The sequence below is a fragment of the Somniosus microcephalus genome, chromosome 3 (assembly GCF_052327205.1).
Source record: "Somniosus microcephalus isolate GS21.2 chromosome 3, FLI_Smic_1.0, whole genome shotgun sequence".
Classification (NCBI taxonomy): Eukaryota; Metazoa; Chordata; class Chondrichthyes; order Squaliformes; family Somniosidae; genus Somniosus; species Somniosus microcephalus.
In genome coordinates this window covers 111743842-111760182 of record NC_140989.1, presented here as the reverse complement: position 1 = coordinate 111760182, position 16341 = coordinate 111743842, and the positions used below count along the sequence as shown (strand labels likewise).

Genomic DNA, 16341 nt, shown 5'->3' with positions numbered 1-16341 from the left:
TGATTTGAGATGGTGGGGTTGGCATTACTGTAAGAAACACTTTCCAAGAAAGAGGTAGGGAAAATGGGGGATGAGTTAACACTGTGCAACTCTTACTAGACTGCTACAGCTTAATGCTTTCTCAGTGAACATGACAGTTTGAAACAATACAGCTTTAGTAAATATTTCAAAAGAAACTGTTCCTGAATTCAACAGAGAAAGGTTTAGAATGTGGGAAAACTTACTTTTTTCCTTTAAAGGGTCGTTCTTGATTGGACCGTTTCTCACAAGAGAATTGACCAGATTAGTAAACAGAGGAGAGCGCCATGAGGCAACTGCCATCATTGCTTCGTTAATTGTTCTAGCACTACAGAAATTTATCTGTTTAAATTTTAAAAAAACACACAAGTTGCTACAATGACTCACTGGATGATGTGGCAGGAGCTTTTCGACATGGAGATGGGACCCGACATAAAAATGACCCATTGAGGAGTTAATCTACCTTTAAGGGGACACTGCCTTCATAAGCAAGTGCTTGGCAAATTGTTTTTTTTCTCTGCTTGCAAACACGGAAGCAAATAGTCACAAAAATGATTTTCTGGCTCCGCGCCCTATCCCCCCTCCCCTCAAAAAAAAAATGCAAAATACTTTATCACAAAGAAAATGCCCCTTTAAAATTCAGCCTGAAGTGACTGCAATGTTGAACACAACCCCGCTTTTGTCAGTATGCAAGGACAGGCCACCAGCAGAGCAGAGCACTTTTGTAGGAGGTCACAAAGGTCATCCATGTTCATTGATCTATACAAGACACAGATGAGCAGCCTGCACGCCTGCCCTCCCACAAACTTGATAACAAACAGGACTGGCTCATCTTTTCCGCTGAATCGCTGTTGCATTGTTCCAGTAAATAATTACTTGTCAACTATTCCAGCCGGTGTACAGTTTGTGCGTTGGTTTCATCCTTTTTGAGAACCAAGAAGCTGTTGCAGCTTCTGGGGAAAAAAGACACATTTGCTATCATTTATTTTTCTTTTCAACAACGCTTAACTAAAGTTAATCGGGGAGAAAAAATCTTCATTAAAAGCAGATCGGAAAATTGCTTTTCGCTCCATCGTAAATGCTAATGCTTCAGTTCCTCTGATAAGACATCTTTGTAGAGGTTACACAAGAATAATCAGTCTGCTACACAGCAAATACATTCCAAACACCAATAAAAAGAACTTAAATGGTCACTGTAAGTCTTGCTAATGATCAGATCACTGGGTACGGTAAGACTTGCCAAGAACAGTGACATTGCAAGCCGACTGAAATGAAGAGAACATATATATACTGTATTACTGAGACAATAACAAATTTATGTAGTTTCTTTAATGTAGAAAACATCTCAAAGTAATTTACATGGGACAGAGGGAAATAAAAATAGTTAAAAGGAATCAAGGAGCAGATCCTAATCCATGGAGAGAGAGTTAGGAGAGGTGAGTCAAATCTTGGTGGAAAAGATGGGTTTTGAAAAGCATTTTTAAAGATAGAGAGAGAAGTAGAGATTGGGGGCAAGGTGGGTGGGGGGGGGGGGGGGAAGGTCGTTAGTGAGGGAGTTGCAAGAGTAGGAGTGCACCAGCTGAAAACTCTGCCACCAATACTGGGAGGAAGAGAGGGACGGATGAAAAAAGGCCAGTGTCAGATTATTGAAGGTTGTGGGAGGAGATAGGGTGGCGAGAGGCTGTGGAGGGTATTTGAAGACAAGAATATAAGGCTTTGGGGACAGGAAGGTAAGGTAGGTCAGCGAGGGTGGTGTAGTGTATGTACCTTTAAGAGAGAACTACTTTTACAGCTCCTGTATACTGTAGTACCGGCAGTGACCACACCTGTCTATAAGCCTTGAGCATGCCTCTGTACTGTCAGTCTTCAGACTACCCTCCTCCAGTAAACACCTGTTGATTAAGTTACAGCCTCCGTGTAGTTATTGGAAAACATCATACTTTAAGAATCACGGATTCAACAGTGGCGACGAGGTCGATTCGAATCTACCTGCAACTCTGCATTTCCCTTCAAGGATTCGCTCTGGGAGGGCGGTGGAAGTCGAGGCCAGAAGCACGGGCGTCGACCACAAGCAACCGCCCAGAGAGTGAACATCGCAGGGGAGGCTGTTGAGAGCCGGGCTTGGTTCCCCAGCCACGACGATCCAGCAACAGACTGGCAACAGGTACAGCACAGACCCTTCCTGGACAGCGGCGGCTGGAGCCGACCGACGGCATAGAAAAAGCAGAGCAGCGTCAACGGGGTAAGAGAGAGGGTGAAGCGCACAGGGCGCGGCCGGGGGTTGAAAACCGAGCGGCGTCGAGGAAAAACAAACAGAGAGAGGGTAAAGCAGCAGCTGGGTTCTGGACCGAGCGACGGCAAGGGGAGAGGCGCACAGGAGAACGCGCAGAGCACAGCCAGGGCTCAAGGGCTGAACCGCGTCCGCGGGGAGAAGAAGGGAGAGCGCGGGAGACGCCATTGAGCTGCGGAGAAGAAGGGAGAGCGCGGGAGACGCCATTTTAAAAGCCGCAGCGGAGAAGAAGGGCGAGCGCGTGAAGAAAGGAAAGCGCGGGAGACGCCATTTTGTGCCAGCGGAGATGAAGGGAGTGCGGGAGATGCCATTTTAGACAGTTAAATCACACCCAGGGATGCTGAAGAGTGGCAGTATCACTGCGTTCGACAATGAAGTCGAAGATTGGGCGACATATGTGGAACGCATTGAGGTGTACTGCAGGGCGAATGAAGTGCCAGATGCTAGGAAAGCACTGGTTTTGTTAAATTCCATGGGTGCAAAAACTTATGGCTTACTGCGAAACCTAATAACCCCAGAGAAGCCTGTGGATAAGAATTTCGAAAGCATAGTAGAAATCCTACAGGACCACTTAAACCCCACACCGCTGCTGATAGCAGAAAGATTTAAGTTCCACAAAAAGAACCAGCATAAAGACGAAAGTAATGCTGAGTACTTAACGGAACTGCGCAAGCTATCGAAACGCTGCCAGTTTGGAGTGGGTCTAGCAGATACGTTAAGGGACAAGTTTGTGTGTGGGCTTCAAAGTGAAGGAACCCAGAAACGGCTTCTATCAGAAAAGGATCTTACGCTGGACAAGGCTTTCAGCATGGCAGTATCACATGAAGCAGCCGCATGGGGCGCTGCAGAGATACAACGGAGACCGCAAGAATGTGGCACCAATGAAATATCATATGGAGCAGGGAAGTGTTATCGCTGCGGCAGAACAACACACGACCAGAAGGATTGTTGGTTCAAGGACCAAGTGTGCAGACAGTGTGGAAAAGCAGGACACATGGCAAGAGTCTGCAGGTCATGGAAGAAAACCAACAGCAAGAAATCTCCACAGGAGAAGTACAAAAAGGTACATAAGGTGATGGACAGTAGTTCAGACAAACAGAAAAGTGATACAGGCTCCAAGGAGCTGGGTTGTCTGAAACTACATAAGGTAACCAAAATGGAGGATCACCAGACTATCTGGGTCACACTCAAGATAGATGGAGTCCAAGTGAAAATGGAATTGGACACAGGATCAGCCCTAACAGTCATAAACCAAAGGGACTACAAGCGGCTATTTTCACATATACCCTTGAAAGCTACAGAGATTGTCTTGAAGACGTACACGGGGCAAAAAGTCTACCCCAAAGGAAAAATAAGGGTGAAAGTGATATACAAAGGCCAGGAAATACCTAAAATGGACCTAAATGTATTGCCAGATGGAGGACCACCACCACCAGGACGTGAATGGATCCGGAAGATACAATTAGATTGGCATTCCATACAGGCACTGAAGGTTGAGGCCAAAAAGGATGACGATGTCACACCTGGCCGACTGTCAAAAATGCTAACTGACGCACAAGTGTTCCAGGAGGGACTCGGAACACAAAGGCATAACAGCAACGATTAAAATAGAGGAAAATGCAAGCCCAAAGTTTTTTTTTTTTTTTTTTTTTTTTTTAAGGCCAGACCGGTGCCTTATGCGATCCGACCAGCCGTCGAAGCAGAGCTGGAAGGGTTGGAACATTCAGGAGTGCTGTCCAAAGTAGACTGGAGCGAGTGGGCTACACCCATCATTTCTGTAATGAAGAGGTCGTTGAGTAATACGCCTGGGGAAACAAAGAAGGTCCGCATCTGTGGGGATTTTAAGGTGACAGTGAACCCAGTCCTTCACACGGTACAATATCCGCTTCCACGGAATGAGGATATTTTCGCCTTGCTATCTGGAGGTAAATGCTTCACCAAAATTGATCTGGCCCAGGCGTACTTGCAAATGGAGGTAGAAGAAGCCTCGAAACAATACCTCACAATCAACACTCAAAGGTCTCTACCAATACAACCGGCTGGTGTTCGGGGTAGCATCGGCTCCGGCTATTTGGCAAAGGGAAATGGATCAAGTCCTGCAAGGGATTCCAGGGACCCAGTGTTATTTGGATGACATCCTGGTCACGGGCGAAAATGACAGTGATCACCTCGCCAACCTGGAGAAGGTGCTCACTAGATTAAAGGAATATGGGCTACGAGCTAATCACCACAAGTGCAAGTTTTTCCAGAAGCAGATCTCGTATTGTGGCCACGTTATTGATGAAGAGGGGTTACATAAGTCCCCTGAAAAGATCGAAGCAATCGTCAAGGCTCCAGCACCGGAAAATGTGTCACAACTGAGGTCGTTCCTCGGGCTGGTAAACTACTACCATAAGTTCTTACCAAATTTGTCGACAGTATTACACCCACTGAACACCCTACTGCAAACGGGGGTACCATGGAAGTGGAATGACGAATGTAAACGAGCTTTCCAGAAGTGCAAAGAATTGATCACATCAAAAGAGGTGTTGGCCCATTTCAACCCAGCACTACCAATTCGGTTGGCATGTGATGCATCACCCTATGGTATTGGAGCAGTGCTGTCGCACAAATTCCCAGACAGGTTGGAGAGGCCAGTAGCCTTTGCGTCTCGGTCACTAACCTCAGCCGAGCGCAACTACACCCAGATTGACAGGGAGGCCCCCAGCCTAGTATGGGGAGTAAAAAAATTCAACCACTATCTGCATGGGCAGAAGTTCACCTTGCTGACTGACCACCAACCACTTGACTCCATCTTCAATCCAAAGAAGGGCGTTCCGGTGATGACTGCACAACAGTTACAAAGATGGTCCCTTTTTCTAGGGGCGAACCAATATGAAATAGAATATAAAGGCATGAAACAGCATGGAAACGCTGATGGGCTATCACGCCTGCCACTGCCTACTGTGGAGGAAGCACCAGCAGTGGACCCTATCGAGATATTTTATTCGTCAATAATTGAACGATTGCCAGTAACTAACGCGGATATAGAGAAGGAGACCCGCAATGATCCGACACTGTCTCGGGTATATGATTTGACGGTGAGGGGATGGCCAACACATGGCGACTCACTGTTGCCAGCATCTCATCCAGAAGAGAACAGCTGTCAGTAGGCCAGGGGACAGCGATGTGTGGATCCCGAGTGGTAATTCCACCCAAGTTAAGGGAGAGAGTGCTCAATGAGCTTCACGAAGGCCATCTGGGAGGGGTGAAAATGAAAAGCCTTGCTAGGGCTTGTGTGTGGTGGCCGGGGATCGATCAACAAATCGAGGACCTAACAAAGAGCTGCCAAGGATGCCAGAAGGTCCAAAATGCACCACCACATGCCCCTCTACACCCATGGCAGTGGCCCTCCTCTCCATGGCAATGGGTGCATATTGATTTTGCTGGTCCATTCATGGACTCAATGTTCTTAAAAGCAGTGGATGCGCACTCGAAATGGCCTGAAGTGATCAAAATGTCCTCAACCACTACAGAGAAAATGATTGCAGTCCTACGGACCATATTTGCCAGGAACGGCTTGCCAGAGCAGATTTGCTCTGATAACGGACCACAGTTTGTGTCCGAAGAGTTTCGGAAATTTATGAGAAGGAATGGGGTAAGGCATTACACATCCGCCCCCTATCATCCAGCCACAAATGGATTGGCTGAGAGGTTCGTACAAACCTTTAAAAAGGCGATAAGGGCCATGTGCGATGATGAAATTCCACTACAACATAAGGTGGACAATTTCCTGTTAGCCTACAGAAATGCGACACATGCAGTTACCAACCAGACCCCGGCCATGATGTTCTTTAACCAAAGGTTGAGATCTCGTCTGGATTTGCTCAGACCAAATGTGCGAAGAAATGTTGAGGATAAGCAATTCCAGCACATCAATGAAAAGCCGACAAGGAGCTTCAATGTAGGACAACCAGTCTTGTCCCGCGACTACCAAACAGAGAAATGGCAACCCGGAACGATATGCACACTGCAGGGGCCATTAATGTACACAGTGGATGTCGGGGAGAACATTGTGAGACGCCACGTCGACCAGATCCTAGCATCACAGGAATGAGTCAACCCCATGTCTCGCGTACCTGGGGATGAACCCGACATACCGGTAGCATCTACCTCAGAAACAGTAGCAGCGGAACCTGATGAACTAACCGACGAAAGGGGGCCAGAATCGCCTCCGCACCAAGAACAAGAACCTCAGGAAAGGCGCTATCCAGAAAGGATCAAGAAGCCGCCCCAAAGACTGAATCTATAAATGGACTATTTCAGTTTAATGTGCATGTTAAAGTGTTAACTGTTATTTGAATGTTATGGGTACTGTTAATCTAAAAGGGGAGGAATTGTAGTGTATGTACCTTTAAGAGAGAACTACTTTTACAGCTCCTGTATACTGTAGTACCGGCAGTGACCACACCTGTATATAAGCCTTGAGCATGCCTCTGTACTGTTAGTCTTTAGACTACCCTCCTCCAGTAAACACCTGTTGATTGTTAATTTACAGCCTCCGTCTAGTTATTGGAAAACATCATACTTTAAGAATCACGGACTCAACAGAGACCTGGAGCTCGGTGTCATCAACATGCAAATGGCAGTTGATGCCGTACCTGTGGTTGTCACCAGGGGGCAGCATGTAGATGACAAAGCCTAACCCTAATAGTGGCAAGAATAGATCTTTGGGGGAACCTTAGATGAGTGTGGGGAGGGAAGAGAGACCATTGCTGCATCTGCACTGGCTATTTCAAACAGGTAGGAACCATGCAAGGGCAGTACCATCGAGCCAGACATTGGAGGAAAATGGTGTGGTTGACCTGCAGAAAGGTTGATAAGGTCAGAGGGATAATGTATCTTGGTCACAGTCAGAGAGGATGTCACTCATAACAATAGCCAGTGCTATGGGGTGATAGTTGAACAGGATGGATGGATTGAGCATGGGCTTCTTGAGGAGGGGATCATGATAGCGTGTTTGAAAGGGAAAGGTACCTCAGCAATGATAATCACTTATCAGAAAGCATGTGGTGCCAATTGACTTGCATTTATATTACATTTATTGGCTAGGACACAGAGGAGAACTCTCCTGCTCTTCTTTGAAATAATGACATAAGATCTTTTACGACTACCCGAGGGGGCAGATAGGGCCTCGGTTTTATGTCTCATCCAATGAAGACGGCACCTCTGACAGTGCAGTACTCCCACAGTACTGCGCTGAAGTGTCAGTCTAGATTTTGTGCTCTCACATCTCTGGAATGGAACTTGAATCCACAACCTTAATACTCAGAGGTGAGAGTGCTACCACTGAGCCATGGCTAACATGTTGGGAGCACGAGATGGGTTTCATTAACGAGGCGAGCTTGGAAAGAGCCGCAGAGATAGGAGAGAAACTGCAGAGTGACGGGGGCTCAGGAGGAGGGCGGGTGGGATATTGGGGGAAGCTCGGGGCAGCAGAGGTGAGGAAGAGACAGCAGCAGTGGCAGCTCCATGGCTGTTCTCAATTATGAACAAATCCATGACTTCTTTTCACCCAGAGAGTGGTGAACCTGTGGAATTCTCTGCCACACAGGGCAGTTGAGGCCAATTCATTAAATATATTCAAGAAGGAGTGGTATATATTTCTTGAGGCTAAAGGGATCAAGGGGTATGGGGAGAAGGTAGGGACAGGGTACTGAATTTGGATGATCAGCCATGATCTCATTAAATGGCGAAGCGGGCTCAAGGGGCCGAATGGCCTACTCCTGCTCCTATCTTCTATGTTTCTATGGTATTGCAGGGGAGGTTGGAGGGGGTGGGGCAGAGAGATGAGATGTTGTTTTATCTTGGATAAAAGGAGCTATGGGTTATCTTTGCCCTCCGGGATGATCCCGAATTATTAGGAGAAGACATGATGTGGAGATGCCGGTGTTGGACTGGGGTGGACAAATGTGAGAAGTCACACAACACCAGGTTATAGTCCAACAGCTTTATTTGAAATCACAAGCTTTCGTCACCTGACGAAGGAGCAGCGCTCCGAAAGCTTGTGATTTCAAATAAAGCTGTTGGACTATAACCTGGTGTTGTGTGACTTCTCACATTTGACTGAGAAGAGAGAGAGACCAGGTCAAAATGGACAGAAAGCTGCCACATTTCTCCCCCATTCCCAAAACCATACAACACAGTGTCGTGGCTGGAAGTGAGTGAAACCACTCTCCGACTTCGAGCCCTGTTGTATTCGTAGATGGTATGCGGTCTGCAGTTCTCACACAGGAACGTTTTAAAGTTTCAGTATGCACTTTTTTTTTTATAAAAAGAGATACGTGAAGGCAATCAGCAGCTTTATGGTGCCCTGGCTGTAACAATACTGAATAAAAAACAGCAGCTTTAGGATTAATCTGAACTAAGATTACTGCAGCCACGGTGCAATATAAACATCGTCCTGCACAATCATTTATCAAGGTAGTGAAGAGAACAGGATACAATAATGCAATGAGTGATGCATGTCAATGGATCACTGGGAAAAACTGAACTTATTGGCCCAGAAATTCAGGTCTCCACGGGTGAGTACGCATGGAGTACTCACCCGTAAGCCCAATGGAAGTGTCGGTTTCCTGCATGCGCGGGAAACCGGCACTTCCATTCCCCTGAAAGGAGGGGTTCAGAGGTCGAACGCGTGCGCAGGAGAGGCTGCGCGTGTGCATCGAACTTTGTTTTTTTTTTTGCAGGTTTTCCCGGGAAGGTAAGTCTCCAGAAGTTACACATTTGAAAAGCAGTCGCAAGGCCTGCTTTTTACAAGGCAAGTGGTGAATTAATTAAAATTAAGAGAGTTTTTCCACAGGTTTATCATTTTTAAATACTTTAAAGAAAGGTACGTTTATTTTTAGCCCCGTTAGAAAAGAAAATTATTTTTTCCAAAATTTAAATTATTGTTTAAAATAGTTATTTCATGTAATTTATAGTTTATTTAAAAATGTGATTTTTTTTTCCAATTTATTTGAAGATTTAGTGATGTTTTGGGGCCCGTAGAATTTATAAATTTTGACAACTCTTCCTGTCAAACTTATGAATGAAGCATTCCCTGCTACCATTGGCTCTCCATGGCCCACGTGATCCCAAGGGATGCATCTAACTAACTGAGCCCCTGGGATACGCAAGCACTGCGCGCCGGCAGCTGGACCAGGCCCCGGATCAGAATCCCACGTGGGCCCACAGCTCAACGGCCAGCACGCAAGGTAAGTGCAGGTCGGGGGCTTGCACCCGCAGGAAGCCCCCGACCCGAATTTCTGGGCCATTAAAAAAATGCTCAGGAGTCAATCTTGTGAAAACCAGTCTGGTATTTGTTGCAGTGTGAGCTCTCTCCGCCAGTGCCAGCTCTCTCCGCCAGCGCCAGCTCTCTCCGCCAGCGCCAGCTCGAGCTCTCTCCGCCAGCGTCCGCTCGAGTTCTCTCCGCCAGCACCAGCTCGAGCTCTCTCCGCCAGCGTGAGCTCTCGCCGCCAGCGTGAGCTCTCACTCTCTCCGGCAGCGGGAGCTCTCTCTGCCAGCGCGAGCTCGCGCTCTCTCCGGCAGTTACATCAGTGAGATCCCAGCTGCAGGTTTACAAACTGCTCTAAACATTCCCCAATGAGATGAAATTGCCTCTTTAATGTAATCAATATACTTTCATGGGGAATGGCATTCAAACAAGAATTTAAATGATTAAACTAATAGAGAAACAGCACTGGTTATTAATCTTGTGTGAAAGCACATTATAACCTAAATAGCATCAATACATTGCCTCCTGAAAGTGGGCTTCCTGGCAAGTATGTAAACTAAATTTGTTTGGAAATGCATTTCTATGCTATTTTATTAAATCAAACTGCAATATAATGAGACAACTTGGCCATTTAAAAGCACTCCAAATATCTCCAATTTTCCAATTTAATGAAGCAGCATCGTCTGCAGCTCCCACCAGTTGTATAATATTTACTGGATTATTAAAACAAGCAAACAAAATCAACATTTCTTCTCAGTCTTGATTAGGATTATCTTTAGAACTTTGTGGTATGATTTCTGGTTCCCCTCCTCTTCTGTAAATGTCACCCAAATGGTTTTTTGAGCCTTGATGGTCATTTAGCAGCCTGGTTTGGAAGGAGGGGCAGTAAAGTAGAGTTGAGTCATCACAACCCTACTTGACCCTGTCTCTGCCCAGCATCCACAAATGCACTTTCAGCAGTGGTCATGGAAGAGCTATCAGGCTGATTTTCCCTTGCATCATCCAGGGGCACTGAGGTTAATTGTATTGTAGTATGCTTAGTGACCGCCTGGCTGAGGTCAGCTCGTTCAACACAAGACAGTGGATTGAACTTGGAACCTAGTTTGTCAGTTTGCCTCGGCAGCACACTGGAGAAACACACTGAACTTTTGGGACATCCAAAGTTCCTATTTTAATTGAATTGATCCATTTCAGACAGTCCCTCATAACATGTCCATCGAATATGTTATGCTGTAAGTGATCGCTATAATCTCCTGAAAACCAACATTATGAAGATCACAATACTGATACACTGCAAGCAAAGTGTTGCAACAGCTGCTATACTCTTATACCAACATTCTTTTGGCGCCACGTTCATTCTTCCACACTACAGTCAGAGTAACATTAAAGGAATGGATCATCATCAAAACACTAAAAATGTCACATTCAATTACCAAATACTTCTAGTTATTTTCAAATTACACATCTAATTATTTATCTTCTGTATTTGCAAACTTTTTCCTACTACTGAAACAGTGAGCTGCCAAGGTGCAACACTGATCATCCACACGTCTTGTTTATAGTGACAAACGGGAACCAGAACTACTGAGAGAGAGAAATAAACCCTTTGGTGCTCTCATTTGTCACAATAAACATTGTAAACCTGGACAATTTGGTGGGTTTAATTTGCCATAAATACATATACACCATGAATAAACACTCTGGGAGGCTCCACAAGTAAAACTGCAAAGGTAATCTCCACCTCAGATCTAATTCAAGTCGCTTCAGTGGGACTGACATTACATGCAATGCCTGCTGTTATTGTTCACTGCAAGCTTCGGAAAAATTATGTGGAAAAGAACTGAAAACAGAAACAGTGCCCCACCCTGTGGCTTGTGTGCACTGGATACAAGTGCAGCTTGTTTTTCTCAAAACTCTAAACTTCATGAGGAGTAACATTGAAGACATATTTCACTGAAACAGACATGACAGCAAGAGTTCCAAGAGTCATTTTCTCTTGGAGTTTAGAAATTCATATGTGTCTTGAGCTTCATTTGCTTTGTCAATGTCAATGGTTCTTCACAATGGAATCACTGCCTTGTAACTCACTCCTTGATATGAATTCCATAACATACCACACAACACATTTCACAAATTAACCACATTGTGAACTAAACACTGAACCTGCAATTCAGTGTGACTGCCTGAACACTTGGGTGAATAACTGAAGTGACCTATGGCTGCTGACTTAGCTTCATGCTAAAACCATTTTAAAAAATCACACGCATATAAAGCATAATGTTCATCAGAGTAACACAGCATGTTGCTATTCAGTTGCGTTATATCAGAGTGGTAAGATGCTGATTCAAGCCTGCAATTCCCACATGTTGCGTTCCCAATCTCAGTTGTGCTGCCAATGTTTGAAATGATGCTAGTGGCATAAATATGAGCTCATCTAATGGTTCCGTTGGTAAATGGACTGTCCAGTGTGGAACCAAGTAATACAGACCAGGAAAGCCAGAAAGCTCCAATCCCTGGTCTTTGTTGGCTTAGCTGATCTCAGCCATAGGAGTGCTCCAATTGCCATTGTCCTGGAGCTCAAAGGGCTGGTGACAAAAAAGAAACCAGCCAGTGTTCCTACCCCAATGTCTATCAAATCATCTCTGCTACAAAGTGTGCACGTGGATTTCCAGTGAGGACACGATCGGACTTGACTGTGATGCCTCAATTGTTGAAAACTTTTCCAACTCTCACATTCAAGATTCACTCAGTTGAGATATCCAGGTGCAGCAGATGCCCCTAGAATCTTACCTCAAATAAGAATCAGTACCTTCAGAAGAGATGGGGAAAAAATCTTTGGGAAATAAAATGAGTTAAATGCATATGCTTACCTTTGACAGGTGTGGTTAGAACAGTTGAGTGTTCTGCTATCTCGGTACCTTCTCCACTAAGAGTGAACTGTGGTGCTCCTGCAGTCAAATTCTCATGTGGTCCAGAGGAAATCCTTTTCAGCTCAGCTTTTACATTTTCACATATTTCCTGCTGTGAAAATCCCACACTAGATTGCATAGCAGAAGTTAAGGACTGGTGCCCATCATCAGAATATGATGAATTAACAATGTCAAGCAATGACTGTCTTTCCTGATAGGAATACTGTGATGATGATCTACTGGTGCTCTCTGGTGAAGAATAAGAACTCGATGCTTCACTAGACAAGAATGGAGAGTGACGAGAAGGTGCCTGTAGGATTACAAAAAACAGAACAAAGCCCTCTTTATTCTCAATCACATATTTTATCTAAATGTTTGAAGATATTTAACCAGTTGGCATGTATATAAAAATAAGCTTGTATTCCTACAGTACCTCATCACATCTCTCAAAGAAGTCCCAAAGGCTTCACATACACGAATGTCACTGATGTTCTGTAAGCAAACATGGCAGCTAGCAAAATGTTGGTTGATAAATGACTAATTAATCTGGCTGAGGGAGGAACGTTGGCCAGAACAGCAGTTGAACTCTTGCTTTTCTTTGAATCATGCCATGGGATCTTTAGCATCCACCTGAACTACAGGAACAGCGTCTCACTTTCACATCTCATCTGAAAGATAGCACCTCCAATACGCAGTATCACTTAGTACTACACTTACATTATGTGCCCAAATCCTAGAGTGGAACTTGAACCACAACAATCTGGCTCAGTGATATCTCAAAAAAGCTATGTAGTTTCTTCTCAAATTTTGCTCTATCTATGCTGTGATTGACAACTCATCATTAGACTCTTTTGCCATTAACTTAGGGGTTGTCTAAGACTCTCTTTTCTCTCTTGCACAGTTTTTTCCTCATATCAGTAATCTTCATCCAGCCTGAATCACTCTTTTGCTGATGATTCTACTCTACCTTCGCCAATGTAATTTAGATCGCACCTCCCAAGTGTACATAACCTTTGGGCATCTCAGGGCAATAGTTGAATCACTGCATTTTTATCTCCTTCATGATGCTTCATCAAATATACAGTTCCTTCATTTCTCTCCAGTACAACCAATAATTACCATATTACCTGATGGTTCTTCTCTATAGTTATTGTTCTTCTATCATATTATAGGCATCACTGTTTCACCTAACCTCAAATGGAAGTTCCAAATCTTTCTCCATTGGTAAAAGGCATCAAGCTTAGGTTCGGCATTTGTGCCAAACAATTCTTTTCCCCTCAACAACTCTTAAATCAGTATGAATGCCAAGTCCTTTCAAAACATGAATAATGTTCCATATTTGGCCAGAATAGAACACTTCTCTTGCATTTCTGGATCAGATGCAACATAAAGCGTCTCGTCTGATTTTTCAGATATCATTTGACTTCTAGGCCTCAATTTCCCCTCTTTGTCACATTTCTCATCTGTCCCTGTTTTATCTATACTGGCATGGTGACTGCTCTACTGAAATTTCCCCTTGTTCCTTGCTAAGGTCCAGACATGTCCGATACAGTCATCTGCCTTATATATCTATGTTGAAATCGAGTCTCAATGCAATCTCTTACTCTCAATCAATTAATATTCTCAATCTTTCAGTCGTCCTACAATGTTCAGGCTTTTAAAACTCAAGCTTGATATCACCAAATCATGAAATCCTGATTTAATTGGTCTTATTTTACACTTTTTAACCTTGGTGGTGCCTTAGCCTTTCTCCAAAAAAAAACGTACTTGTCTATGTAGGAACATCAGCACATAATTTTCAAAACTTGGCACGTTCTTATTTAAATATTTTACAAATTAAAGGAATTGCCAAGATGCTTCCTGGCATCTTTTATTTAAAATAAATTGTTAAAGTTTTGTGCTCAAGCCAAAGGATGTGCTCAGAAGTAGAACACTTCAACCAGTTTTTCCACCTATTTGGTGGAATGTTCAACTTCAACAGGGTGTACATTTTGAATGGAATGGAAATTTGGACAAGGCGAATAACAGATGGACTATCTGATATCATCTGTTCTCCACCCCTGCCAAAGTTGGAAATTCTGGCCATTGTCTCTATCAAGTGTAGCACAGCTAGAGGTAGAACAAAGCTCCCTCTACTGCATTAACAGCATGCCTTTCCCCAACCTCAGGAGAACATCCTTATTGTATATAGTGTGAATTTCTCACTTCCCAAATTAGTCATCCTTATGGCCTTTGAGTGAGACTGCGAATTAATGCCGAATTTGGGGCAGTTCTGTGCTGTGTGTATTCACGTTCACCAGGAGTGGAGGTGAGATGAGCTTGCTCCATCTCATTTCACCTTTGGGGTTTGTATTGTCAATGGAAAGGAGGCTTTCATCCTGTGCTGGCTGGATTCCCAGAAGTGAAAGGGCAGTGAATGCTAATCAACTGCACCTCTTAGTCTTCTCAATTATTTCCCAAGAGATACGAGCTAACAATCTAAGTGCTTGTTTTCCTATTGGAGGTACATATTGTAAGTTATGGTACTGACCTAACCTGAAAGGGATATGGGGATCGGGCGGGAAATTGGAGTTGAGGTCGATGATCAGCCACGATCTTATTGAATGGTGGAGCAGGCTTGAGGGGCCATATGGCCTACTCCTGCTCCTATTTCTTATGTTCTTATGAAACTTGGTATTTAAAACAATTAGGTTTCTCTCGTGGATTTCTAACTTGTTTAGATCAGCTGGAGTGAAAGCTGCAATGCTGAGTTTATTGAATCTGTCACTGGCCCCACACAGTGCCCACAAACACACTCAGGCATCAGGTGAATGGGAACATGCAGTTGTAGTCTGCTCCAACTCTACCCAATGCAAATGGCAGCAATTCAAACTAATTATCTTTGAAAAACACACAAGGATAGATTTAATAGGCAGAATATTAGCAAATCTAGCGAGAGGGTTGAATGGCCTCCTTCTGTGCTGAAATTGCCATGATTTTATGAATTACAATAAACCCTCATGTACCATCGTCTTTGGAAGCATAGCACTTGGGGTATCATTGCCAAAGGCCAATGTCACGGTGCAGCGGGAGAGCATTTTACATGACCATTACCAGAGGAGGAGCATTAAACCATGCCAAGTTAAACTGAGGTGTATCAGAGAATGTTGTGAAAAGGGACTAATAGAATTGTTTCACTAAATTTGTGCCTGCAGTATAAGCTACTGAACTTTCTATGCTGAAGTCTGCTGCAAGAATCCATCGAGAGGATTTATTTGCACCAGTATCTAATTCAGCAGTCAGTTGCTAATCAGTTCCTTGCATTAGAACATATGATCAGACACTTAAAAACAAGTTAAAATACTTTCCATATAGATCAACATTAAAGTATTCCAGCACGTGGAAAATGTTCACCATGGTACTTGTTACCAACTTTAGAGCTTAACAAAGGCATTAGTTACTAAGGTGACGTCAGGGAAAAATAGAAAAAAGTTAAAGCAAAAGGCACTATATCTGAATGCGTGAAGGATTCGCAACAAAATAGATGAATTAATAGCACAGATAGAAATAAATGGGTTTGATCTAATAGCCATAATGGAGACATGATTGCAGATTGACCAAGGTTGGGAACTAAATATTCCAGGATACTTGACTTTTAGAAGAGATAGGCAAAATGGAAAAGGAGGAGGGGTAGCCCTGATAATAAAGGCTGGGATAAAGACAGTAGAGAGAAAGGATCTCAGCTTGGAAAATCAAGATGTAGAATCACAGCTAAGAAACAACAAGGGGCAGAAAACAATGGTGGGAGTAGTTTATAGGCCCTCTAATAGTAGTTGTGGTATTGGGCACAGTATAAATCAGGAAATTAGAGGTGCATGTAACAAGGATAA

The 16341-nt window shown here is 44.1% G+C and overlaps 1 protein-coding gene across 2 annotated transcripts in view; it reads right to left on the bottom strand.

The window, feature by feature from the left end:
- The window catches only part of ipcef1 (interaction protein for cytohesin exchange factors 1), a 165132-nt gene that overhangs the window by 53535 nt on the left and 95256 nt on the right, over positions 1-16341 (bottom strand). For both annotated transcript variants that reach the window (XM_085981479.1, XM_085981480.1), the window contains exon 9: positions 12434-12782. In XM_085981479.1, coding sequence (XP_085837605.1) covers positions 12434-12782 — 349 coding nt within the window. The remainder of the gene's footprint in view (positions 1-12433; positions 12783-16341) is intronic.